The sequence below is a fragment of the Orbicella faveolata genome, unplaced genomic scaffold (assembly GCF_042242905.1).
Source record: "Orbicella faveolata isolate gen_17 unplaced genomic scaffold, um_ofav_v1 contig_25, whole genome shotgun sequence".
NCBI lineage: Eukaryota > Metazoa > Cnidaria > Anthozoa > Scleractinia > Merulinidae > Orbicella > Orbicella faveolata.
The window spans coordinates 8668352-8693881 of NW_028301553.1; the positions used below are offsets into that span (position 1 = coordinate 8668352).

The window sequence follows — 25530 nt, forward strand, 5'->3', positions numbered from 1 at the left end:
TGCAGAGGAAATCTTTTCTTAAGTTGTATGGTTGTGTGGTTTTATTTCAAACAGAGTCTGACAGACTCAGTCTGTATCTCTTACATAACAGAAGGAGTCTATTAACAGTGACCCAAGGAGATAACAAACCCAAGATTATGACCCTACGTATCGAAAAACACATCAATGCTGGCACTAGTATTAGACTGACTGACTGTTAATCTGCACTGTTATAATACAGTTGCAGCAGCAGCATCAAAGCTGCGAGTAAAATCCGCGCGTCTTATCAATCTGCAGTTGACGGTCTTGACGCCTTCAAGTCGAGGGTTTGGTAAGCGGTGTGGGAACAAGCATCGTGGTGTTTGCGTCACGACCTTCAGTGCGAGTTTGTAAACTTTAAAGTCAGCATCAAGGTAAGAAAAGTTGTTATAGTACTGTATAAATCCACTTTTATCGAACTACTCTCGGTGCTTTCGCCAGAAGACTGAAGTATCTCAGAAATCTGTGCCCTAAGGTTAGCGGCTAGCTGTCTATGCCAAGGTCTACTATTGTCAAAGAGTAAAAACTCTTTATTTGAAAAACGATGATTCCGCAATTAAGGTCCTGAAACTGTTACTTAATAACGTGTCAGTAAAATAGAGTTCGTTTGGTCGAAATCAGGAAGACCTCGTTGCTGATTGGGCTAACCAGGAGAAAAGTTTCAAAGTGTAATGTCCCTGTATTGCCATGTAATATGAATACGGTGGTAAAACATTGCCATTTGACAGTGATTTGATTGTGCTTATCGTTATTTCTGTCTCGCATATTAGCTCGTCATTTCAAAAACGTTGAAATTTTCGCCGAAGATCACTGAGCTTTTGTGGTTACAAAAATGTCGGTTGTGCACGTCCTTTTTATTCTGTTTTTTTTTTAATTGCGTGGAACATGTTAATGTTGTCTTACATAATGCCCATGTGAACTCTGATCAAGAAATGAAAGCGCTACATTTTCCATTTATTTTGGTCTTCCAAACAAAAGCATGAAAGATTTTTAAACGATTATCTTATTCAGTTAGACTTCTAGTGATGTTCTGTGATCGGTAGAAGGCGGTGACAGTCATAAAAGCATTTGTTCTTCGTCTCAAAAGGAAAATAAAAACGTTCTCAAGCTAGGGTATTTCACCGATCTAATTTCTCAGTTGCATGATATTTCACCGCTTTAAATTTAGAACAAAACCATGACTTGCGGTTTTTAAAACTTTCTAAGTATGCATTCCATGCGAAGCACTGTGGATTGACCGTTAGCACGTCGAGGAGAGGGTTACCAGAGGAGAGGTCAAAATTGGTATCTAGCCATCATACCTCGAGTTGCATTCTAATTGGGCGTGACATGTTACGGTCGCGTGCCTCTCGGCTTCATCCAGTGGCATGGTAGATAGCAGAATACTGTTTCTTTTTCTTCGAGAGAAAAATGTGGCGGGATACGCAAAGCAAAGTGATGATTGTCGCGAGTGAAGCCTTAGCCTGCGTAGCAGGCGTTTCCGAAAAAGCGCCCAGAGAGAACGAAACTGTCAGCGAGTGCAAAAAATAAGTAGCAGGGGGAAGGTGTGACCCGCTCGCTCATACCCTCCCCGCTTCTCCCCAATTTTTGCTCACCACACGCGCTCTTTCGCTCACTCACTTGCTCGCTCACTTGCTCGATCTCTCCGCCTGCTAAGCAGGCTAGTGAAGCTTGCGCATGAACGCCGTCGGAGCGCGGTTTCTTTGTAACTTCGATCAGGGGATTGAAAAAGAACTCCTGATCGCATTTTATGCTCTGTTAACTGAGTTATTTCAGTCTCGGAGGTCAATTTTTAGTGTGGAACGTTCGTGTCATGAAGGTGGGGAGGGTGCTAGTCTGTCATTTAAACTATTCTAATGATGGTAGCCTGCGTAACCACTGGTAACTGGCGGGATTCCGAGCGCGAGTGCTTTTGTGTTGGCCGCGAAGTCGTGCGTGAACGCGAGAGGCAAAAACGTGAGAGGATTGATGAAGAGTCGAGTGGTTCCGCCACTAAAAATCTCTCTCTCGGTCACGAATCCCGCCAGCTGCGCAAGCTATAATGATGGTTCCGATTAATTAACCAATCGATCGATATCGTTTGCTATCGATTATCGACTTCATCCATACCGTTCATATCCGTATTTATCTAAATGTCAGCGCATGATCGATGCTTGTCGTCCAGACCTAAACTAAACTACTCTCCCTCCCTTCTCCTCGTTAAAGCCATAAACCCTACAACCTCGACAAATGTTTTAGTCTGTCCACAGGCTCAACGAACTCAAGACAAAATAGGGAGTCTGTGAACAGACTACAAATGTTCGCCCACCAGAGTGCAATGCTTGCCAAGAAGCGCACTGTAGGCATGAAAGTACAATGCTTGCAAGCGGAATTTTGGCGCCATTTCTACTAGTAGCTGGTAGTGTCACACAGTGCAACAAACGCCACCAACTGTTTGAGCTTAGCTAAAGGTTAAAATATCATCTTTCTTGAAGATGAGTTGGCTTTCCCTCGAGAAAGTATCGTTCTCGCGGAAACGACCATTTTGCGATAAATTAACTCTCTTAAAATTCCCGCAACCGGTTTCTGTGGTCTGTGGTAACCCGTTTTGGTGTGAAATAAGGAAATTATCTTTTCCGGTTCAAGTCTGTAAAGAATTTTTGTTTTGTTTGCTATAAACTTCATGCTGATTTTTGAGCCTCTGATAAGCCGATAACGGAAACATCAACTTCCTCAAACATTTCAAATATGGGTGACTAAAATTAGCCTTGATATTATACAACCATCACTCTTTTCTTAGCAAAACCGCATTAGCAAAGATTAAAGGGAATGGAAACCATAAGATCATCTGAATTAAATTATATAATCTTTAACGCCTTTGATATCACCTTGATCACAGACTGTTAATTGTTTGTTTCCGAGTTGTTTATCCAAACCGACAAATGGCAATATCAATATTTATTCTTAAGCTGATTAAAAACCAGGTTTCGCGTCATGGAAATTTTGTAGAATTCTTTGGTCAAAGTTCTGATACTATACCAAAGCTGTCTCACTGCGGACAATTTTGATTTGTGTCTTGAATTTCTCTTTTAGTTTTGTTGTCTAAAAAGAAAATAAACTTTAAATCTTAAAAAAAAAAAAAAAATAGCAGTTTTAAATTATTCCATCAGTCCATTTTTGTACCGTTGCATCTGAAACACATATTGAGATATTTCCATACATGGGGCAAACTGATTAAAACTCGTGATTTACCAACCAAAACTTATATAATAATATGGCAATTACTCCTTCAGAAAGGTACCATAAACGCCTGGAAAAATACGAGCTACTGCCATCGATTGCGCGAATTTAAACACGGGCTAGAAGAGGGATAAAAAATTTTGCTTCAGATGCAATGCTATCACGTTTAAACAACAGTTTAGTCGCTTTTAGTTTGGGATATGCTCTGAACCATTGCTTTCATTTTATTTGGACGCCCTGCTGTCGAGCTGATTGTACTCCCGTGTAAGGCAAGGCAGCTCATTTGAAAGTCACTCAAGAATCACAACAAATTCCTCACAGCAGGCCCGAAACCAAAGCCACAAGCTAGGAACTAGAACTTGCGTGAAGGTGCTGCCGGTCGGTCGACTAAACGACTCTTGTTTCAAAAGCTTTTAAGTTGCTCTTGACGTTATTATCAGCGCCTAAAATATTGCCATTGAACAGGTAAATTACAGTTTCATAGCGGTTTTATGTAGCATAACGAAAAGTGGTTTATTTGAAAGCAAAGAGGCATTGTTTAACAGACACGTTTGTTTCGGGCTGCCGCGGTGACAGAACGGAAATTGTATGCACAAGCTGTTGGTGGGAACGTCTGGTTCGCCTAATTTTATTATCCTGTTTATGTGTGCAATACAGAAAGCTACGGTTCTAGACAATTTTTTTGTTTTATGACAGGGTAATCTACGTGGATTTGGTACAGTTTACAGCACTGCACACGAGGGCTCCTAAAGATCAAAGGTAAGGCTTTTTTTGTCATTGAAGTTGCAGTGCTTCATCGAGCATTACAATGTTTGATGGGATACACTTGCCGGCTGAAAGCAAGCGAAACAGAAGCGTTTATCCATCTCGTTTTATCTCCCCATTACATCTTACACTTTATACCTTAATTAATTTGAGGATAATAAACGATCAGACGATTACTGTATTGCCGGAAAAGAGATAAACGAGAATATCTTGAAGAAAGAAAAGCTTTCCCGTCGTTTCAGTCAACACTGTATTATAAAGTAAAAGTATTCCTTTTCTGCAACTGCTTGGTCTTTGTCGTGAAAAGCAGCGAACTTAGCCACAACCCCAAGAAAAATCTCGAGAAGATAGTGCCCTCGTTCAATGTTCTTTTTAGTTTGTTAAGTCCATGTAATAAAAGTGATAAGGAATTCAATAAGTGCCGATCGTTTACTTCGATGATGTTTAATGGTATTTAATAGACGCAAATATATTGCGGTTGTGGTGGTCTCTATCTGTCTGCATCAATTTCGCGCTGCTCGTATTTCGTGATACACTTACTGTCCGTATCTTGTAATGCACACGGATGATTTTGAGGTTTCATGGTGTATTTTAGCCTTCTTCCGTGAGAAACGAACGGTACAATTCTGAAGCTGGTGATCAGGCAAGTCGCCCGGATAGCACTGATAATCTAGAGGCATTTAGGTAAGTTAACGGCATTTGTTAAAACTGAATGAAAAAAAGGACGTTTTCGTTAAACCAGGTAAGATTTTCAAAAAGGCTTTTTGTGTGATCATAGCTCAGAAACAAAATGCTTCCTACCAAGTACAATTTATTTGTACTTGACACTTCGCTTGTACAGACCCTGTACAGTAGGAAGACCGGTTTGCAATGTCTTTATATTTCTAACTCGGGTACTTTCCAATTCTGTTTTTCGCTTGTTAACACTACTTAAGCACGTCTTTTTAATCAGACCGTCCGTTTCTGTTATGAGCTTGTGTGTGTAGTGTTTCCCACGGTGTAACCCACGCAGCAACTTGAACAATCTGAACTCAAACTAAAAACCAACTAAACGATAAAGAAAACTAGTGCAATGTGAGCACAAGTATTTCTTGACGTTTTCCAAGATATCACGGGGAAAAAAGGCCTAACCGATCATTAATTGGAAGCGTACCCGTCATCTACTGTACCTCGATCTGTTTCATCTCTTTTCTAATAGACTTGAAATAATTGAGCGTGTCTGGGCAAGATATCAGATCTAAATATATCTGAACACATCTGTCATAAAAGCAAAATTATCCTTCCAACGAAAACACGAGCTTTATTACTGACTGACTCTACTGCCTACTGTCCTTGGTGTGTCAATTCCATCCCAATACTCAGGCAGGGTTAGCCCTAATGTTGTTGCAGAAGTGCATCTCAGCTGCTCATTCATTTCAACCAGACCTCCCTGCTGTTCACAGGTAAAACTCCCACACACATGTACAATGAGTCCGTCATTTCAAGTCAAAATTTCGTAGCCGTTTCCATGGTTGCTTTAGTGGCGCACAACTAACTACGTTGGGACCATCAAGGCCTCAAAGACAAATAAGCATTTTTAAAACGTTTTTTCTAGTTGCTGGCAAATTCAAATCTGTCCTTTCTCCCAATAGCAATGCCTCAACTTCTACTTCACGGCGATTTCCGTGTAAAAATTTGCCAGCCGGCTGATTTATACACACAAAATATATTTGGGGTGTGGATCTAGGGCCATGTCAGCACTTCAGTATGGAAGTGAATGTGTTGTGGAGACGATGTGGATGTCGCTCGGTTGATTTATTTATACTTGAGCAAGCATGACTTTTTTTCGGCATTTCACTGTTAAGAAAACAAGGCTCTCCCTGCCAAAGGCGACCCAAGCGTTCAATGTTATCCTTTTTTTTTTTCACTTTGCGAACGGTCAGCCTAACGTGACATATGGCATATACTATTACATAACGACCGAATTTGACTACGCGAAACGTGACTCTGGCCTTGTAGCATATGGAGGTGTTGTGTTACAACGGTTTGAATTTATAAAGGTTTGTATGAGAATGCAACGGCTTTGCTTGAAAAGTCAATTATTCTTACATTTTGTGAGTAAAATCTACTTACCCTGTTACTGTGTTGTATTCTTTGTTGTTTGCCTGCTCCTCAGGCCGATCTAACGCGATTTCGGCGAGTTATCGTTCTGTGGGTTTCCACTACTAAAAGAAAGTCTTTCTTTTAGTAGTGGAGCTTGGGTCGCCTGCCCTGCCTGCTGAGAGGCTGTCTTGCTCATGTATTCTGTGGGTTGCTTATATGGATGCAACATGTAAAAGTGTTTGTAGAGAGAATGTGTCTTCGCAACGAAATTTCTTGTACACCGCGGGAAAATAAAGGGTTCTGAAACCGTCTTTAAGTTAATTTCGTCCGAAAAAAAAATTGATTCCCCACGAAAACAATACACCAGCTTTCCATTAGTGACGTTAAAATGTTGCTACTTACCGGGAATATTGGAAAAGAGTATAAAGTTCGTAACCTGTTTTGTTTACCCGATTGACGAAATTCCCGCCATTTTTTCAACCATGGAGCCTGGCGCACAGCCAAAAGTTGCGCATGCCTATTACGTTTTTCCGCTCTGATTTTCGAGATGCACTGCCTTGACCTCCTTGATGTGGTGATGAAAAGCTGCCTCGTCTCCAGTCGCCTGCGCCAAAGAAAATGAATTAAAAATTAAGGCCGTTATTATAACTGGACATGTTTGGAACATCTAAATGCGGGAGAGAAACGGCCTCTACCCAGACAAAACGCCATGAACAAGAAAACTATTTCTTCTTGTCAACGACTAAGAGGCGAAGCTACTTTTCATCGTATCTGCGAAGAAAGAAATAATCGTTTACACTTCCCTATTGGCGCGTGTTCATCTTTGAATTATCACTAAGAGAAAATTTAAGAAAATTTCTAATCGCGTTCTCCTAGCTTCCCGAATCAAGACAAGTCGATTTGTTGCGGTTAAGGGAGCTCAGACACGGTATTTTGAGTTATTTTGGCCACAAACAAAATTACTGTTAAATTGAGATTATGGTCCCATTCATATCATATTCTCTTGATTGAAGTAAACCTGAAAATAGTAGTTTACTAAGAAAATAAAACAAAGTGATAATAAAAAGCCATAAAGAAACAAGGATGGTTATGGATGGAGAAGATTAACACGGATTACAAACGAAGAACGTGAAAAATTTAAACTAAACTTTTCAAGCCGTGCAAACCGTGACTTAGCTACTGCACGCCGGAAACAGTCTCAATGGAAAATCCTCAGCATCCTCTCTGACACACACAGGGCCCCACTTCCAGGAGCGATTACATTGTGCAGGGGAGTAAAGACGACTTCCTGTTTGTTTTTCCTACCCATAAAACTATAATCCGGCCTGTTTAATTTGCTGGTTCAGCTCGGATCACTGCACTTTTCTGTGAAGCTTTAGGCGTGGCGCCCGCTTAACACATTTAACGGAAATGGTTATGTTTTCGATAGCGAGATAACACTCTTGATCGCAGCGTGACGAAACGACACTATCTGAAGAGAAACCCTGCTGTCTGAAAAAACTGTTAAACTGACCTCCTAAAATTTCGGAAGCAAAGCCAGCTTGCGCGTGCGTGTTACTCGTGCACGGCACCCGTTCTAACAAACACCCTCGCCAACGTGTGTCCGGCGAGAACTGAACGAAAGTAAACGGCAACTTATTGGTTTAATTAAGTGACCGAGTAATGGTACCATTCAGTCTGTGATCTTTACCTATTTGTCGTCAAGGTAAGCTTCAGCTAGGAATCTATGGGTTACATTCATTTCGTTTGATCAAGCTGATAAGCTACGCACCAAACTAAGCGTGGACACTGAGACGAAAATTCCTACTACTGGGATAAATAGGGTTGAAATTTCTTAGGGTGGTGTCGTGAATAAAAACAAATATCCAGGCAATCTCATGATCTTCAAGGCTGAAACACCGTTCATAAACCGCTGACTCAATAACAACTGCAGGAGTCCATTAGCGAGAGAATATTGCAGCGAGAATTCCAGATAGTCTATTTTTGGGGTATCATGTCCAGCGAAATGTAGGCGCTTTCCCCAGTTTACAGCATTGGCCTAACTTAGCTGTTTGATCTGAAACCTCTCCACAATGAAATCAGTCTTTACAAAGCCCTTCCGTGTGCAAAATCCCATTCAACCAACTTTAGCGACTGTTTGTTTGTAAACTGGCTTTACAGCTTTATTACCAAAAAAGAGTTAATTCTTCAGCTTAAAATTTCAACTTTAATCTTGGCTGAGAGCAAAAGAAGACAGTGTTAACGGCAAGCAGCGATAAGATAGTAGTCTTCATTGATTAGTTTTACCAGAACACCTGCGTGCTTTATGCTCGATTTTGCCCGCTATTAATCGTCTTTTGTTAGAAGATAAGAAATCCGATTAAAGAGGCCGGTTCATCAGCATTTAAGAATGAATAGCACACCACGCTTGGTTTGCTCTGTGGTCACCGTGTTTTGGTTTCAGGAGTCGTGGTGAGCTGGTTCCAGCTCGCAATACTTCTACCCACGGGACACCGTTTGTGTGAGTTAAACAATAATTGTATCTGTTTGCCAGAGAGGACGTCTTGGTTGAATTCCAGACTGTAGAAAAACAGCAAGCTTTGCCATAGAGCTGCGGTTATTAGTTGGAGAGCGGTACTGTTTCCAATTCCTTCGCAGCAAACTTTGTTCGACTCAACGCGCACTCGACGCCATCAAAGGTAACATTGAACTTTACGCATAGTTGACTTGCTTAGTTTATAATCAACTCTTTCAGAAAAGGGTTCAGCTAGGTTCGATTTCGAGAGCTCAGAAGAGAAAACTTTGACATTGCGTTTTCGTTCACTGTAACTAAGTTACCACTCTTAGGACCTAATAGTGCTGAACTGAGTTGTCGTGGAGTTTAGGCTGGAGTCATGCGACAATTTGATCACCCGTCAAAGTCACGTTATTCTTTAAGATTTATTGTCATTTTCTCACGCCTTATGTCAGTATGTTAGCATTAGCTCGTTGGCAATTTCCATGCTGAAGGTCTTACGGTCTCGTTAATGCGAACCACTAACATTCCGCAGTCCGACGAAAATAGTTGAAACTATTTTAAGCGTGGGTGCAAAATGGCCCACTTATTAAGAAAGAATCATGATTAAAATCAATGCCTTGGGGTCACACTTGCTCTTGAATTAGAAACAGCTATAATCAGTGTGTTACAGGCCAGGTTAAGGCTGTGTAGAAGAATGTAAACTTGAGAAAGACGCGCTGTTTCGTTTAGTTTTTGCCATTAAGCGTGAGTTTACATGTCCTTTTCAAACTCAGCTGTTTATCAGTGTGTAAATTAAGGGAGTTTGCGGTACACTTCATAATTCAGTTTGTTTACTTAATCAACTGTAAATGGCTATTATTCTTTTGCGGTTTGTTTTGTTGCTTTGTTATATTATATTTTTGGCAGGATTTAATCTTTAGCACGAATAAATTTTCCAGTTCTTTGCACAAGAGGTCATCAGAAAAAAATAAGGCTCAGTTCATTATGTTTGTAACTTTGCCATGATGAATCTCGAAAGCAAAGACGGATACTCTATGCATGTGTCATATTAACGTCAAATTGTTATACGCACATCAAATGTTTAGTCTCGGACTAATTAGGACACGAAAACTAATGGGGACTGATCTTAGCAGGCCCTCAGGCAATGCAAAACACGAAAAAAGAAAGGAACAGAAAAATGCCGGCGGAAATATCTGACACTCGCACGCTTCCAGTATGCAACTGAGCTGCATTAACTTAAAATTAACTTTTACAATTTGTCACAGTTCATTTTAGAAAGCTCACCATGTTAGGGAAGGAATGGTCTACCGTTTTACGGAAAAAAAATCGCAAAAGTGCCGCTAAAAAAATAAAGATTATTGAAATTTTATTGTAAACCACACTGTATATTGACGTTGTTTAACGAGCGCTAAATGAACTTGACATTCAATTGATCTCCTTTTAATTGTTTCTTTTGCTGCGCAGTGTTGCCGCAACCTCTAGGAAATTCAAAGTTTCATTGTAAAGGATGTCATTTACAAAAGAAAGAAAATTGTGAAGTCATTTGTGAAAATCAACTGTGTTTGAACGCGCCGTTTTGACAGCCCGTAATGGCCAATTGAGGATTGTAATCTTCGGTAATCAATCTGGTAATCAATTTTAAGCATAAAAGACGTACCCCATTGTCTTGTCCGAGATTTCTAGAACAAGAACTATGTAAAAAAATTGAAACTATTTCGAGGTTTTTAGAAGGTTGGTTGATAGCATTAGAGGTAGTAGCGTCTTTGGTAAAATCTGTAAATTTGTGAATGACTTCTTCAGATACTTCCAGCGTGTTGGTTCGATCCGTTTTGCACATGGAGTGAAAAGGTATCTATTTTTGATAACGGATAATTGCATGAACGAATCCTGCATTTTAACTAACTTGCAAGTAAAAGCAGATAGAATTAGAAACTCCCAGTTGCTGAACTGAAACTTCGATATCAAGTTTTCACTTTTCAGACTTTCTTTTTTTCTGATACATTAACTACCGTATTTTCTCGTGATGTTTAAAATCACTTTCAATTAGAGAGAAACCTCAAAATAACTACTTAAACAAATGATTAACCTAAAGGAACACTTGTAGTTAAGATGATCTTGAGAGGTATGAGTCAAATTTCGAGGGACATCAATTTTTGTCTTATTTTACCCTAGCAGTATAAAATTAATTAATTTTTTAAAAAACTTCAGTATAAATATTAAAACATTTCGATGTTTCTAACATAATTTTCGAGGCAAAAGTGAAAATATTGAGGTGACACAAGGATTTGAATAAATGAAAAGCATAATTTACAATTTTTTTTTGTTTTTGTGCATGTTATATAAATAACTTAGCGCGGATGGAATCTGCTTGCACGTTCAAAAATGATCTGCGTTTGAGTCTGAATTCGTTTATTATTTGTTTAGACTGAAATAACTTTGCGGTGAGTCAAGATAAGTTTCTATATTCTTATTACCTCCTGCTTGTCAATGTATCGGAATTAGAAGGAAAAAATTAGATTTTGATCATTTCCTCTTCGGTTTAAGTGACATTACCAATCGTGACTATGTGCTGAAGCGTTTTCTGTTTCAGTGTCTGAATTATTAAAACCACGCGTGGAATGTGCGAAGACTGAAACAGAAGTTGCAAAGTTCGCATCTATATTTAGCACAACCAACAACGGACTGTTGGCAAAGTCGCAATCTGATTGGCTACGATGGAAAGAAACGTCAATCATTACCGAGGTCTGTCAATATCACGCGCGCGTCTACAGACCAAAATAACCCAATGAACTCCGTGTGAAGAAAACAAAACTGCATTAGAGAGAGATCAAATCTTCTGCTCCGTGGCTTTCATGAAGCTTGAAGGCTACAACTTTCGCCAATCAAACAGCTGATAGGAAACTCGGGTTCAAAGTCTATTTTCTAAAACTTCTCACAAGGATTATTTCAGATTATCGAAGGGAAGAGCTAAATCTGGAAACATCCAAATCAATACGCCCAGCTGGAATATTGTTACAACCTTGTTCCGGTTCACGATACCTAGTGTATATTTTAAATAGTGAAAGAGTAAATTAAAGGTTCCACCCTCGTCTGTCATGATCAGACAGTACGTCAACATTAAGCCTTACCTCAACACCCCGGAAGACGCTTATCTACTTTCTAAATCGTATATCGGTTTCCACAATCTTCTGAAATAGCAGTGTTCCGCATTTCAGTCAAGAAGGAGACACAGACATGACAAGGCAATGACGAGAGATGACTTAGCTGTTACTGTCGATTGATAGAATCAGAAGTCAGTCTTTGATTTAAAAGAAATTTAACAGCAGTTTTATTTAAATTCAACTTTACCTTTTGGAGGCGCGGTGGCCTCATGGTTAGTTCACTCGACTCCGGATCGAACATTCCCTCGTGTTCTTGGGCAAGACACTTTACTCTCATAGAGCCCCTCTCCACCCAGGTGTATAAATGGGTACCAGCGAATTTAATACTGGGGGTAACCCTGCGATGGACTAGCATCCCATCCAGGGGGGAGTAGGAATACTCCTAGTCACTTCATGCTACAGAAACCAGGACAGGCTCCGGCCTGATGAGCCACTTGGCTCTTATGCAGACTTTACCTTAACTTAATAACCTGCTAAAGCTTCCAGTAGTTTTTTAGAATTACAAAACAAGACTACTCCTCCAAAAACCACTTCAGGTCATTACTAATGAAGAAATAATGACTGAAAATCTAATTACTGAAGTTAGTATTTAGCACTGGTGTTGATTTAAATATTTTAAAAACAACACAACCTTACTGAGTTCCAAGTTTAAAACGCTTGAATTTTTAATCATCTGATCAACCTCTAGACAGACTGCACTCTGGGCAGAATTAACCAATAGCAAGAAGATTAAATAGGTGTGTTATTGGAGTGTTGAAAAGAACTTCTAGCTATTTTGATTTGAATTTTCATCTTGTTATCGCTTTGTTTTTAATGAGCTTTGGCAGAAATGCCATGACAAGTCTGATCAATTGGTTTTAATACGATAATCAGCGACTTTCTAACTTTTAGGTCGCTTTGTTGGGGTCAGAAAAAAAATAAATGTCTCATTTTGCTTCTAATAATAACATTACTAAAGATTATTACGCTGATAAGAGTCGACTGGAAAAGAAAGAAAAACAACAACTTGATGTAGAAAAATTGTCTTGATATGCTATGGAATCCACATTACTGTCTTTAAGGAACTGTATTTTAATTGGTAAAGAGAATTACTAATAATAAAACTTTGGGCTCCGAAAGGGGAAAGAGGAGAGTGGCCGCTGTGGAGAGGTGGCCGTTATATATGTTATGTGGAGGTAGGGGTGTAATATGACACCTGTTTCGTCAGTCGTTGATTAACTGGAATTTGTCGAGAGGTTATTTTGGCAGTGGTGACGAGTTTTAGTAATTGTTGGCGTTGTCGAGAGGTGTGGCCGTTGTAGAGAGGTTAAAATAAGAGTGAATGTATGGACCGTCCACCGGGATGACAAAAAGTAGCCGTTGTAGAATTTCGACTGTAATTTTGATACACTCCGCCTCGTATTTGTTATTGCCTTTGTTTCTCATACGTCACAATAAGCCAAGTTGACTTTGAGTTCGCTAGCGCTACTCTCGGAATTCGCTGACAAAAAATTTGATCGCTTCTTTCAGATCGTTTCTTGTTTAGAGGGTACGGTTAACTTCGAAACTTAACACGGGTATTTGATTGAATGTTGATTAATTTGATAAGTCATTCTTAGATTAACCCACGTGTGCATTCAGTTGCAAGCTTCTTTATAGTGTAACGTCCGGGTAAAGAGATTACCTTGTAGATATTTGTATATGAAGTTTGCCATCGGATAACAAACGAAAATCTTGGTTGCGAAAAGCCACAACAAAAGCCACAACAATACAGTCAATTTGAAAGTGATTTTCACACTAAAAAGGTGGCCTTTGACTGGTTTCACATCAGGTGAATATTTTTAACAGCAAAAATTAGCATTGCAAACAAACAACATTTTGTGTTTAGACTGGTTGCGGTATTTTCACGAGCTTGCAGTAAACTTGGCTGAAGTTTAATAACACTTCAATGTTAGTTGCTGAGAGAACTCAACATGCGGTAGTTTGCTCTAAAATGGACTTTCGAAACGCAGTGAGAAGAGAACTAAGTATTTCATTTGTGAATTAAAAACATCTCTTGACTTGCAAATGCCGTTGACCTAATTCAACTTGAGATCATGTGGTTTAATACCGGTAACAAATTTTAATGGTGTCCTTCAGTGGAGAGACGTCTCGTCGCAGTAACTTTAGCATAGTATGTTGTTTGCATCCAAAAGCGCTAATTTAGAAATTTTCCTATGGGAAGAACATATTTGTTCACTGGGTAACCACATCAGAACTAAAAGAAATACACGTTCACTTATTGTTTGCCGCTTTCATGAGCCAATGCAACGCAGCTGGAAGAACCAGGAGCGCATAAAACACAGCTTCATGATTTAAATAAGAAAAGGAAAATCGCTACGAGGGCGAAAGGGTAACAGTGATATGAACTGCGGGATGTTCAAGATGTAAAAAACAGCTATTGAATGCAGATTACGTAGCGAGGTTTTGCTTCGAGCGGTGAACGTTTTGTTTCACAACCGCGTGTTGGCTTCGCCTGTCCGCAGAGAGACGTAAGTGTTGTGGAGAAACAAATTCGTTTCAAAGCTAAAGCAAATACTTCTGATCTTCTAAGACAGGTACAAATAAGTTTAAGTCATTTTGAACAAATGCAAATCAAATTTGTGTAAGTTTAAAAGATTTAGCATACTCCTCCAAACTCCGAAGCGTGCGATATTTAGTTGCAATTCAGTATTCTCGGCTATAGTATTTTCTTGAATTTGGATCAAGGAGGTCACAACTAAGAATGAGTGGGTACATTCTTGTTACTGTCTTCTCAAAACAGAGAGAAATCGTGTTCGAGAACAGAAATATCTGGTAATCGCCGGAATCAAATACTACCAAGCTCCAAATTAATTCAAGCAAAATATTGTTAGCAAATTACTAGCGTCAATTGAGTCATCACATGGACGAATCAATTCTCCATTTACTTGTGTTTTTTTTAGAAGTGGTTAAATTAAATAAATGATGCAAGGTTAAACAATTAGCCTTAAAATGTATTTCTTGAAAATCCATTATCGTTCTTTTGTGGTAAATCATACAATTGGGAGGAAAATTTTGTTACTCGCTGTTTGAATATAAATGTCGACCTCATATACGAGAGATCTGTTTTCTGTATTAGTTTAAACAACGCGCATTGAAAGTCGAGATCTGATGGAGCTATTAGCTCTTTGTTACCTAATACTTCGAAAAAACATTACTGGAAACATCTTTACAAATCCGCCATGTGCTTCATACAAATATCATTTGGGCCGCGCCCTAATATATCGACCGCTGTTTCAACATTTTATTCCCCCGTTTCTGTAGAGGAGAAAAATATTTAGCACTTACTAAAATGTTTACGCTATTATGGTCATCTAGTTAGCGCGTGCAAACTTATTTCTATTGCTCAGTAGTGTTTTAGCTTCATGTAATGATAAGTTAAGTTCTGAACTGACCACAATCACAATTTGCAAGGTCATTTGGAGTAACACTTCGAGCGTCCAACTTCAAAATCTTAGGCGCGAAATAGTAAGATACTCTGAGAATTCTTCAGCAGTTTGTTCTAATCTATATAAACTGATCTATGTAACTGATAAAACTGATTTATATAAAGTGAAATCCTGCTGATGGGACAGTTTTGGGCTTTTCTTTCGTTTCTAACTATTGCCGTATTCGAAGTTCCGCTGTGATTTAATTTTCAGATCATTTCGTCCGGCGAAGTCGTCTAGAAACTAGCATTATTATAAAACATTTCACAACTTTGCAAGACTTACGAAAGATTTTACACGTCGCTCGCTACCACTTTCACTTTATCGCGTGATTCAGTTCTCGCATAAAGATGAATACGCAGAACCGTAACAACTTTAGGCCTCAATAACTAATCCATTGCCATCTGTGTCTGGCCTGTGTTTAATTTTACAAATCTTCTCGACGTTCTTCTAGACTAAAGAGATATTTCCTGTGTATGAAACGGATATGTCAGTAAGCTCAAGATTGTTTTTTTTCTTTTGTCGGAATTTGGTCACTCACAAAGGGACGAGAACTGAAAATATCACAGCAAGCTATGCCGGCGGGAGTTTCTCTTTGCCAAAACCGCAAAAAGCTCACTGATTTTTTCAGTTTTACTGCAAATCTGCTATCCAGTTTGCACAGGATTACGCATTTTATCGGCAGAACTACTTTGAACGTGCATGCTAATTTTAAAAAACTCACAAGTTGTTTTTACTGCGCAAACTTTTCACAAAGGAAGTGCCTTTTACAAACCAATTAGTCGTTTGCGCTCTTTTACTTTCCATTATACAGATTATTAAAATCCGATAATCCGCACTTTTATTTGCTGGGATATTCTTAATCCTTAGCTAATAGGAATTTGATTGCTGACCTAATTATACTTCTTTGTTCAATTTTAATGGACGTTTGATGTTGTAATTTCGAAAAAAGGCAATGATTACATTTGAACTTATAATGTGATATAGAAAACTTGGCCTTTTGAAATCAGGTAGTCACATATTAAAGCTTGTACTCGATTCCAGCCGAAAGCAATTGATTTTCGCGAATAGCTGTAATTGTTTAGTGAATAAGTATAACTTTAGTGTTAGTAAATAGCTTTGTTTGTTGCTTGATATAATGCCGTCTTTAATAATAATAATAATAATAATAATAATAATAATACATTGTCATTAGAAATTCAGGAAGATTTTGAAAGTTCCGTGACGAATCTCATCATAAACCTATTTCTTCAGACATCCAAAATTTAAAAATGCCTGTGATTTTTTAGTGAATCGTCGTGGAATTTCCATCATTGGTCTGGCAACTGCTGTTTCTATTTATTGTCGGTATCTTTGGAAACACGACTCGGCACCGCTGTTGTTTTGGCCGAGTTATGATGCATCCATTCCTTCCAGCTGAGATTCATCGTGGCTTAAGAGGAAAATTACAACGCTATATGAATTGCTGTGGTTTGGTTATATATTTCCTACTGATTCAGTTATAACTGAAAGCGGCTTATAGCGAGATATGCCGAAAAATTATATATCTGTTAGCCCTTGAAAGACACGGAAATCCACATTTTCATATTTTCCCAGATATGTGACAGGAAGCTGTCATTCAGTCGCTTTTTTTAAAACTTTATCGTGAAGGGCTTAAAATTTTTTGGTTGTCTGACTACTGCATACATTCAATACTCTCTAGCATTTTCTATTTTTTGAAATTAGTTATAAAATTTCTCTTAAAAGCGTCTAACAGTATGAGTACCTGCAACATTTTCGTTTTCGATCATCTTCACATCCGCAATTTTTTTGCTTATCACGCGAAGCAACAGTCATATAACCAAATCGAACTTTGATTATGTTTGAGGACTGCGAAGCCGAATCTGCCACCAGAGTAATGTGGTTAAAGAAGGCGTAACTCTTACGAGAAATTCGAAAATTCGGCTAATATCTTAGCCGCAGCACTCGCTGATGCAAGTCACAAGTCGATTCGAGTAGAAGACTCGACCTATATTCTAGAGTGTTCTAAAAAGTACAAGAATGCTACAGGAAGTGTAACAAATTCTCTCCCACAAAAGGCTACAAAATGTATGTTTTGTAGACCGACTAGTAAACTATTTTTGTAGCCTTTTGTGGGAAAGTTCTTTCCTATCTCGTCGTTCCTGTATCCATCTCGCTGTAGACGGGTGTCTGAGTGACGCATTTGGGGAGTGTCCGTAGTATTTTAGAATCATCCCCGCTTCCTTCCCTGGATTGCGGAGGTTTCGGATCGTGTGAGCGCGAATGACAGACGATGGTAACGTAATTGAGCGCTGAAAACCGCATGTTATTGCATTGGCATCATAACAAAATAATTTTTTTTGTTGAAAAAAAAAAAAAAAAAATGCATGAGCTAAATAGAATTTTTGACGGCTTAGGTTGAAGTTGAGAATCAATTGACCTTCGTTCGTAAATAGTCAATTATTTCATGTTTTTGAAGAAAACCGGTAGAATTGTTTGCTTTTCATCAGCTCTTGAATATTTGTCGAAGGACTTCGGAAGACCATTTCGTGTTTTTAAGAAAAGAGAAAAAACAGTAAAATTTGTTACTTTTCACCAATTCTTGAATATTCGAAGGACTAAGCCTTTCTTATAGTTCACCAGCTCTAAACAGTTTATATTCAGCGCTCTTTTTGAAGTACACTAAGTTGTTCTTTTAATTTCAGAGGTATTCTGATAAACCCGTCGGACTGCGGTTTTGCTGAGTGTGTACAGCACCGCAAAATACCTTAATGCTCAGCTTAACTCACGTACTCAAATTTTTAAGGAAATATTTACACCGCGGATAGTAGCACACAACAGACAGGAGACGAACAATGAGGATTAGCCTACGTTTTTCTTAAACGAAGCACGTTCCTGAAATAAGGAGTTTTTATTTCTAGAGAAAAATTCCCTTTGAGAAAAGAGGCCATCGTAGCTTGCTTACAGCTCGTTTAAAACGAAAAGTGCTTACTGGACTTTCTTTGGCGCGGTCGAATGCAACGCTAACACTGGTTTCATTGAACATGCGTTAATAAGCTTAAATTCGGCCGTTTTCCTTTTCGTAAACGCCGTCTAATCGGAATTTTCATAATGAGCGATTTCCTGTTAATAGCCGTGTTTTTCTTTAAGAGCGCGATGTTCTTAAAGCAAAATTACGTAACATAAATCTCATGTTGCCCTCTTATATTTAGCAACTTGTTATCTACATGATCAAAAGCCTTCTTGAATCTCGCTTCGTGTTTCCAAGAGTGCTCTCTCCTACGGCGGTGTACGGTACGTGGCCGGAAAAACTCACATGGGCAACGAGTACTTAAGAAAATTTATCCTCCCTCGACGGAGCTTTTTCCTTGGAGACGACAAGCTTTTCTTCCAATCGTAACTGACTCCAGGAAGCTCAGAAAATGTTGGAGAAATACCAAAGAAACTTAAATAGGTTTATCAATCGATTCGAGTTACAATATTAAAGCTCGAGTGCGTGTCGTACTTAAAACTTTAAGCCTACCGAACTCGGGCTACTCAGCAATCTGGCCAAAACATCGATTTGTTAACCTGTATTTACCTCGATTTGATTGTTATCTTTGAATGAAAAAAATAATGAAATTACGGTATATTTAGAGTCATTGAAGAACAGTTTAAAGAAGAGCCGAAGACAGAAAAAGATCAGTTCGTTTAGCGGGGGGAGGGGGGAGGGCTTAAGTGGATCGTTTTCAAACTTGCATGGTTATCGTTTCAAAGGACAGATGAATGAAAAATCTTTGATGGCTGCGTTAATGAGGGGTGCACTATCAGGAAATGTTCGATACAGCTTTATCTAGAAGCACACACACTTATAACGAAAGGAAGGCGCGGAAGACGCGGAAGACGCACAGACAAACAACTAGAACATATAGAGCAATCAAGTCATTTAAGATACTCCATTTGAACAAATCAAAACATTGTTGACGGCGCAAATAAAAGCAATCGTTGGCTTATTAACTTAGCAGTCATACGTTCCATATATATTCAATGTTCGATATTTTTACATATCGTGACCTATTTATGTCGAACTGCACGCAATTCGTGTGGAAACAGTCTTAGCACATTATCATACATCCTCGATTTCGCACCCGTGTAGTTCTTAAACTGTTTTTTAATTAGAAGCAAATAAATTGTGGTACTTGTGTGCTCTGTTACAACAAGGCTCGGGTCAAGCTCTATGTGACATTCTCGAACATTCAGCTTTATAAAACCGCCTCAAAAGTCAGAAGAGAATTTTTAAAAAAATCAGTGCTAATTCGCGACAAGAAGTCAAGACCAGTTGAAATATGTTGATCAGTGACCTCCCAGTTTTCACTGCATGATCTCTTTACGCTAGCCCGACAAAGCGAATAGGTATCTGTTCCTTTCATCAAAAGCTGGTCCCGTTTCCTCGGGGCTTTGCTGCAGTGTCTCTACGAGTTAATCAATTCTTGATTGTCCATAGCCCTAGAGTTCTCTTCAGCGATATTTACCGATCCTCTCGTAGAAGAACCTCAAATACATTTGCTGTCAACAAACGTGCTTTGCTTTGTACTTTTTCCCGATTACATTTGGTGAGAATTCTTGCAGTCGTTAAGTGGTTTAATTTTTTTTCCAATTAACAGCTTCTTAAGCCCGTCCATACAGCCGTCCGTGCGTTCTTTACTGTGAATAATTTTCTCTCAGCACGTCGTACAAGATCTCACCTGCCTTTCATCGCGCGATGTCATGCAAAGAGGCCTGGCCGGCAGGGAAACAAAATCCGTATTGACTCTCTAATCCACTTTATCTATTAAATTTCACGGCCCTTTTGTGACACCCGAGGACTCTTTCTTATCCAAAGAGTTGATCAAACGCTCAACAGAGTCTTATTGCAGCGAGGTTTTCAAGCACAACTGTAGAAACGCGCGCGCGCGCGTGCGCGGCAAACTTGAATTTAGGGCTGTGCTGGGGAGACGGAAAGGCGTTTACTCGTTAAAGATGTCAGACAACCGCACAAGATGAAAAGCGCGGTTATTTCGAAGTGTGGTCTTTCCTGATCATGCCTTCGTCGATTCCGTCTGAATAGTGTAGGTGGTAGACGTACATACACACGACATTGTTGTCATACTCTCGAGATTTAGCTCGTCGCCGTATCCCTGACCCCCCCCCCCCCCCTACCCCCAGCGGAAAACAAAGCAAGGTAAAACTCAACTCAAGGCTGTTGAAAACGATTTAAAAACAGCTACTGACACTCGGCAGGGCGGGGCGGGTAGGGAAGTGAAATGCGTAGTTAATTACTCGTGCACCTTTAGCTATAAAACGCTTGACGACCGGCCGCCATGCGATCATTAAACAACATCTTCGTTCCGATTGTGAACACCGACGCACTGACGCTCTGAGCTATTTAAGTCAAGACTGAAGTATTTGACCATTCTTCGACAAGCTGTGTCCTATTTGGGCTTCAACCATACCGCGTGCCAAAATTATCGAGTATGTGTGTTTGTCATAGAGCTTGGTAGTTATTTTCGACGCTTTGGTATGGGTCACGACCGCATCGATGTAACCCAACTCGAGGAGTCATCGGGAAATTTTTTATCACTTGATATGAAAAGTACCCTCTGCATGCTATTAATTAGCTTAGCTTATTTATACTCGTGCTCTGTTACTTGGCAGGTCCAAGAGTAATCGCTCTGTGAACTAATCAGTTGGCTGTTTGCGTGAACGGACCTTACACGGCAACATGCAGAATCTGTTTCGCGCCGCTGCCATTCTGCTCGTGTTGAGCGTGTTTGCACAAAGGCTACATGGAATTAGATGGCTGTAAGTAGGCTGAATTGCTTTGCCAACCCTGTTTGACCTCTTGGTGTTTACTGTATTCGTTTTGCCAACTTGCATATCTAAGTTCTGCGCTTTTAGCAAAAGGGAACATGCAATTGGTGCCTCACTCAATTAATGTTCACTTTGTTATTTATTGTGTAGGGCCATAGGACTTCCCTCGGAGCATAACTGGAACAGGTCCGATTGCAACAAATACCAAGGATTTGTTGGCGATCAGTATAAAATGTGCAGAAGAAAACTCCCGATAATGAAATACGTCGCAGAAGCTGTCGAAATGACCAAGTCGGAGTGTAAGTCACAGTTGACGAACAGGCGTTGGAATTGTTCGACCATCGACAAAGCTCCTTCGTTTTACAACGACCTGAAGAGAGGTAGGGATTTATAAAACGTAATCTGCTGTTATTATTTGTTAGAGGTTCAGCGTTCAACGGGTATTTTTGTAAAGATCGGTTTATTTGTGGAATTGATTGAGCTTAATTGGGCAAGGGGTAGCTTTATGTACACATTCTAGCTGACATATGATTGTTTGATTGTGATTTGTGAGTTCTATGGTCAGTGCTGTAACCCGAAATGGCCTCGAGGCTCGAAATCGAAACCCAGCCATCTTGGTGCGTTATCTCGAACCTTGTCTTCAAAGTTATGAGAAAAAAAAATTAATAACAAAAACCAGGAACTGTACTTCAGCAAATAATTTACGACAGACAACGTGACAACATCAGCGTGTTCTGTAATCCATGCAATTGATGTGCACTTCCATGTTCAAAGTAATAGATCTTTTGTTCTGGTAATCAAAATTGTTTTTGCTTTGTTTTAATTCTCGCTTATCGGAAGTCACAGTTTTATTATTTAAGAAAACCAGACGGATAATTCAATTGGACGGTAAACGAATGAGTTCAACATTTATGCACCGCCCTGTCAGTTTTCGCCGACCAGCTTTTGCCCTCCTTGTCCAATATTAGACTAAACATTTTTTCGCAGACGCGCCGGGTATTTTGGAGCTTTGAATTACAGGGGACACCTTTGCCGTTTACAGACTAATCAGCCTTAAATATTTCATCCCCTTAATCACTTTGACGTAGAAAACAAGACGTTTACGTGATGTAGGGCCCACCGGATTATCGAAAATGCGTCTTGCGTTCTGTCGTTTAAACGTTTAAAGCCACTCTAGAGCCGTAGATGGCTTTTTTAAGGAAGCTATATCGGGAACAGGATAAATGATAAATATGTTGTGACTTGTCTTTCCGTTCACATTTACGATAAAAAAGGCGACCCTGGGTTTCACTCAGGAAATGACCAAATTAGAGAGGGGTTTTGCGGAAATCTCACGGTTTACCACGTTGTCAAAGAGATAGTTTGTTACTAGACTTAAAACACGTTTATGAACAACAGATCCTAAATTTCCCGCCATGCCAAGGGTTTCAACCTGAGAAACGAGTTAACTTTGGAAAAGCTCACCTTACACCAGGGATATTTTAATTTCCTCAGAAAAGGAAATATTTTTGCTGCGGCAGGCGTTAATGGCCGCTAAGTAAACAAATAAATAATGAACGAGAACTCAGACACTCGAGATTATCTATAATCAATGCGTATCTCACCGCCAAACGCGTTCTCGTTTTGTACACAGGAACTAAAGAATCGGCGTATGTTTACTCGCTCTCTTCGGCCGCCGTGGTTTACAGCGTGACGCAGGCGTGTAGCATAGGACGGCTGGAGCTCTGCGGTTGTGGGCGAACGCCTAAGATGAAACTAGAAAACAAAAACTGGCTCTGGGGAGGTTGCAGTGACAATATCGCCTACGGTGTGAGGTTTAGCAAAAATTTCACAGACGCTGTTGAGAAAAAACGCATGAAGGGTCAAGAAGCCTCCGCGACCAGCCGCGCGCTCATGAATCTGCACAACAACGAGGCTGGAAGAACGGTAAGACGGTCTTGATATTTTGCCGTATTGACCTATAAGCGTCATAATACCCTTTCATAAAAGGATTTTGTAAAAAGTCAAGGCTAGATTGAAAGAGCTAATCTGGTTTTGGGGACTGAAGTGTGTTCGCTTCCGATTCGATGTAAAGCCTCTTTTAACTCCTTTTGTGGAGCGTGTTTACAACACAACAAATATGCACCACAGATGCTATATATAACTCATTAATCCTCGACTTGATTAATTTGTCAGTTCTCTAAATGTGCTTGAAACAAATTCAAACAGACGACTTATGAGAATAAATGAAGTGATACAAAAGAGCACTGATGTAATTCCCCAAGGATAACTATACTCAGCGACCTTAAACGTTGAGGGCAAGTATTCCCAGTAGCTCTACGAAGCAAAGAAAAGGGGAATTGTCTTGCTTTACATCACTAAAATCAGTGACAGAAAGCGCTTTGAAAACTTTGAAATTATCGTTGTTGTTTCAGGCGACTAAGAGATCAAATCTCGATTGCATTTAATAGCTAGAGTAATGTGGAAAACAGATTTTAGCCAGGCTCGCAACAAGTTGCCTTGTTCTATTTGACCCTGCCGGCCACAAGTGTGGTTCGAAGTTTCTCCTAAAATAGAGATCAAGAGAAAGATAGCCTATCGAGAAGACGACTCGAAGTATTTCATATCGTAATCTAGCGCATATGACAGAGTGACAGTCCTGGAAATCTGTGGTTTTGATTATCGCGCCATCACGTTCGAAGAATTCCACTGTCTCCCTCAACATAAACACTCTGTATGCTTCAGACAGGATCTTTTGTCCAGTTGGGTATCTCACTGAGTTTATTACTGCTACTAATAGTATTCATGGGCCCAGTCGAGACAACTGACTGCGGAAAAGCTTATGAAAATAAACCTGTTCTCTTGTTTTCTATGCAAACAACAACTCTCTAAGTATTAATTATCATTAATGAAAACAGGTAAGCTTTTGTGTGATAACCTGAATGTCACAAAGCATCAACCACATTCCTTTTCATTGAGCAGTATTTGAGGAAATGTTCTTCAGAGCAGTTGAACAGAAATTAAAAGTCGTGTATAGTACTGATTTCAGCGGAAGGATTTGTCATCTAGTTCATCATAACAGAAGCCGCGATATGTCAGAAAACCATAAATTTCTATAGAATTTCCATGAGTTGTTTTAATATAAACCTTACAAACGAGAAACGACTTATTTGACAAGGTGAGTAGGCGACGACTAGAACTGTGTTTCTCAGTGCTCCGTTACCAAGTAAAACGATAAATAGACTGATCAGCTTAGCAGTTTTCGAATTCTCAGACTTGAAGGTAAATACTGGTCCAAAACAAGAAAAACTCCTTTGGCCCGTTTGCTCAGTTCTAAGCCTCCTCTAAGCCCTTTGTTTATTTGCTTTGTCGCAAAAACCACGGTAGCAATTTTTTTCAGGGCTCAAGCGCCAACAGCTCTTTCCATTTGGCGTTAATTTGTGGTAAACAAGAATAAATGTTTTCGAACTATGAAAAATAAACTGAAAAATTACTGACCTCCTGCGAAAGAAAACATGCTCAGCGGAAGTGCAACTCCACACTTGAGCTTATTAACCGTAGTGTCTTTGATAGCCCAATCAATTTTTGAGAGAAAATACGGCTAAAAGTATAATATGAGTACACGATAAACTCCCTTGAAATCAATACAAAAAGCTGGCAAAAAAAAACATGGGTTTATCACAGATTATAGTCTTTGGTGTATCATGATCAAAGCAAGACGTTCTCGACCACTCTACAAAGTCTGCGGAGCGTTTCTATCCCGTTTGTTTTTGAAAGGTTGCCAAATTTACCGTTCTAGTAGTAATGCATTACGTGCACGAAAAAAAAAAACAGTTTGGCGTGCAGGAATTTTTAACCCTTGCTGAGACTTTGGTACTAGATTTAAGAATAACAAAAAAAAAAAACCTTGAGAAACTCGGCGTATAAGATTTATTCCACCAAAGTTTGTTAGGTAAGCCGTTTGGATTTTTGAGGACCGTGTGCTAAGTCAACAGTGAAAGATTGCCTGCGTGGTTTTTGCTCGGTTTGACTTTGCTGGCATTGAAAGCGGATGCTCGGTGGAAAAGATCTTCGTTACATATCGGCAACATTCAGCAATGCCTTAGTTAAGAGGTGACAAAGATCACTTAGCCGAAGGAAATATATGTTTGGAAATATCTTTGTTAATAAAGCTTGCCGAATAAAATGCTTTTAGCCAGAAGTGTATTCATCTCGCTTTGCACCGTCGATATGTGGAGAGACTCAGTTTGACGGGTTGTTTATACAAATAAATACGTGAAAGTTTGCCTTGTCCAGAAGCCAAGATCATTATCGCTGTTAAGATAACATGACTGACTGTGAACATAGACCTTTTTTTCCTATTCATATCTTCTTAATCAGTGCCTCTGGGGTTTCGTGGAGTGAAATTATCATTAGAAAAATTTTAGCTGATTTGTTGGCCTCTTCACAATTGAAATGTTAAGAACAGAGCCGCAAGTTTTGAGATAATATAGTCACGAAATATGCTGTTGTT

General features: G+C 39.5%; 1 protein-coding gene across 5 annotated transcripts in view; it reads left to right on the plus strand.

Annotated features, from left to right (window-relative positions):
- LOC110050272 (protein Wnt-4-like) overlaps positions 1-25530 on the plus strand; it is a 31512-nt gene continuing 5982 nt past the window's right edge. Inside the window, exons 1-6 of one of the 5 annotated variants that reach the window (XM_089293818.1) lie at positions 1-392; positions 3934-3996; positions 4598-4686; positions 20883-21029; positions 21189-21418; positions 22672-22964. In XM_089293818.1, coding sequence (XP_089149944.1) covers positions 20950-21029; positions 21189-21418; positions 22672-22964 — 603 coding nt within the window. In that variant the 5' untranslated portion in view covers positions 1-392; positions 3934-3996; positions 4598-4686; positions 20883-20949. Of the gene's footprint in view, positions 393-3933; positions 3997-4597; positions 4687-8481; positions 8763-13621; positions 14319-20405; positions 20700-20882; positions 21030-21188; positions 21419-22671; positions 22965-25530 lie in introns of those variants that run through there. The other 4 variants (XM_020756180.2, XM_020756181.2, XM_089293819.1 and 1 more) reach the window with 4 other exon arrangements.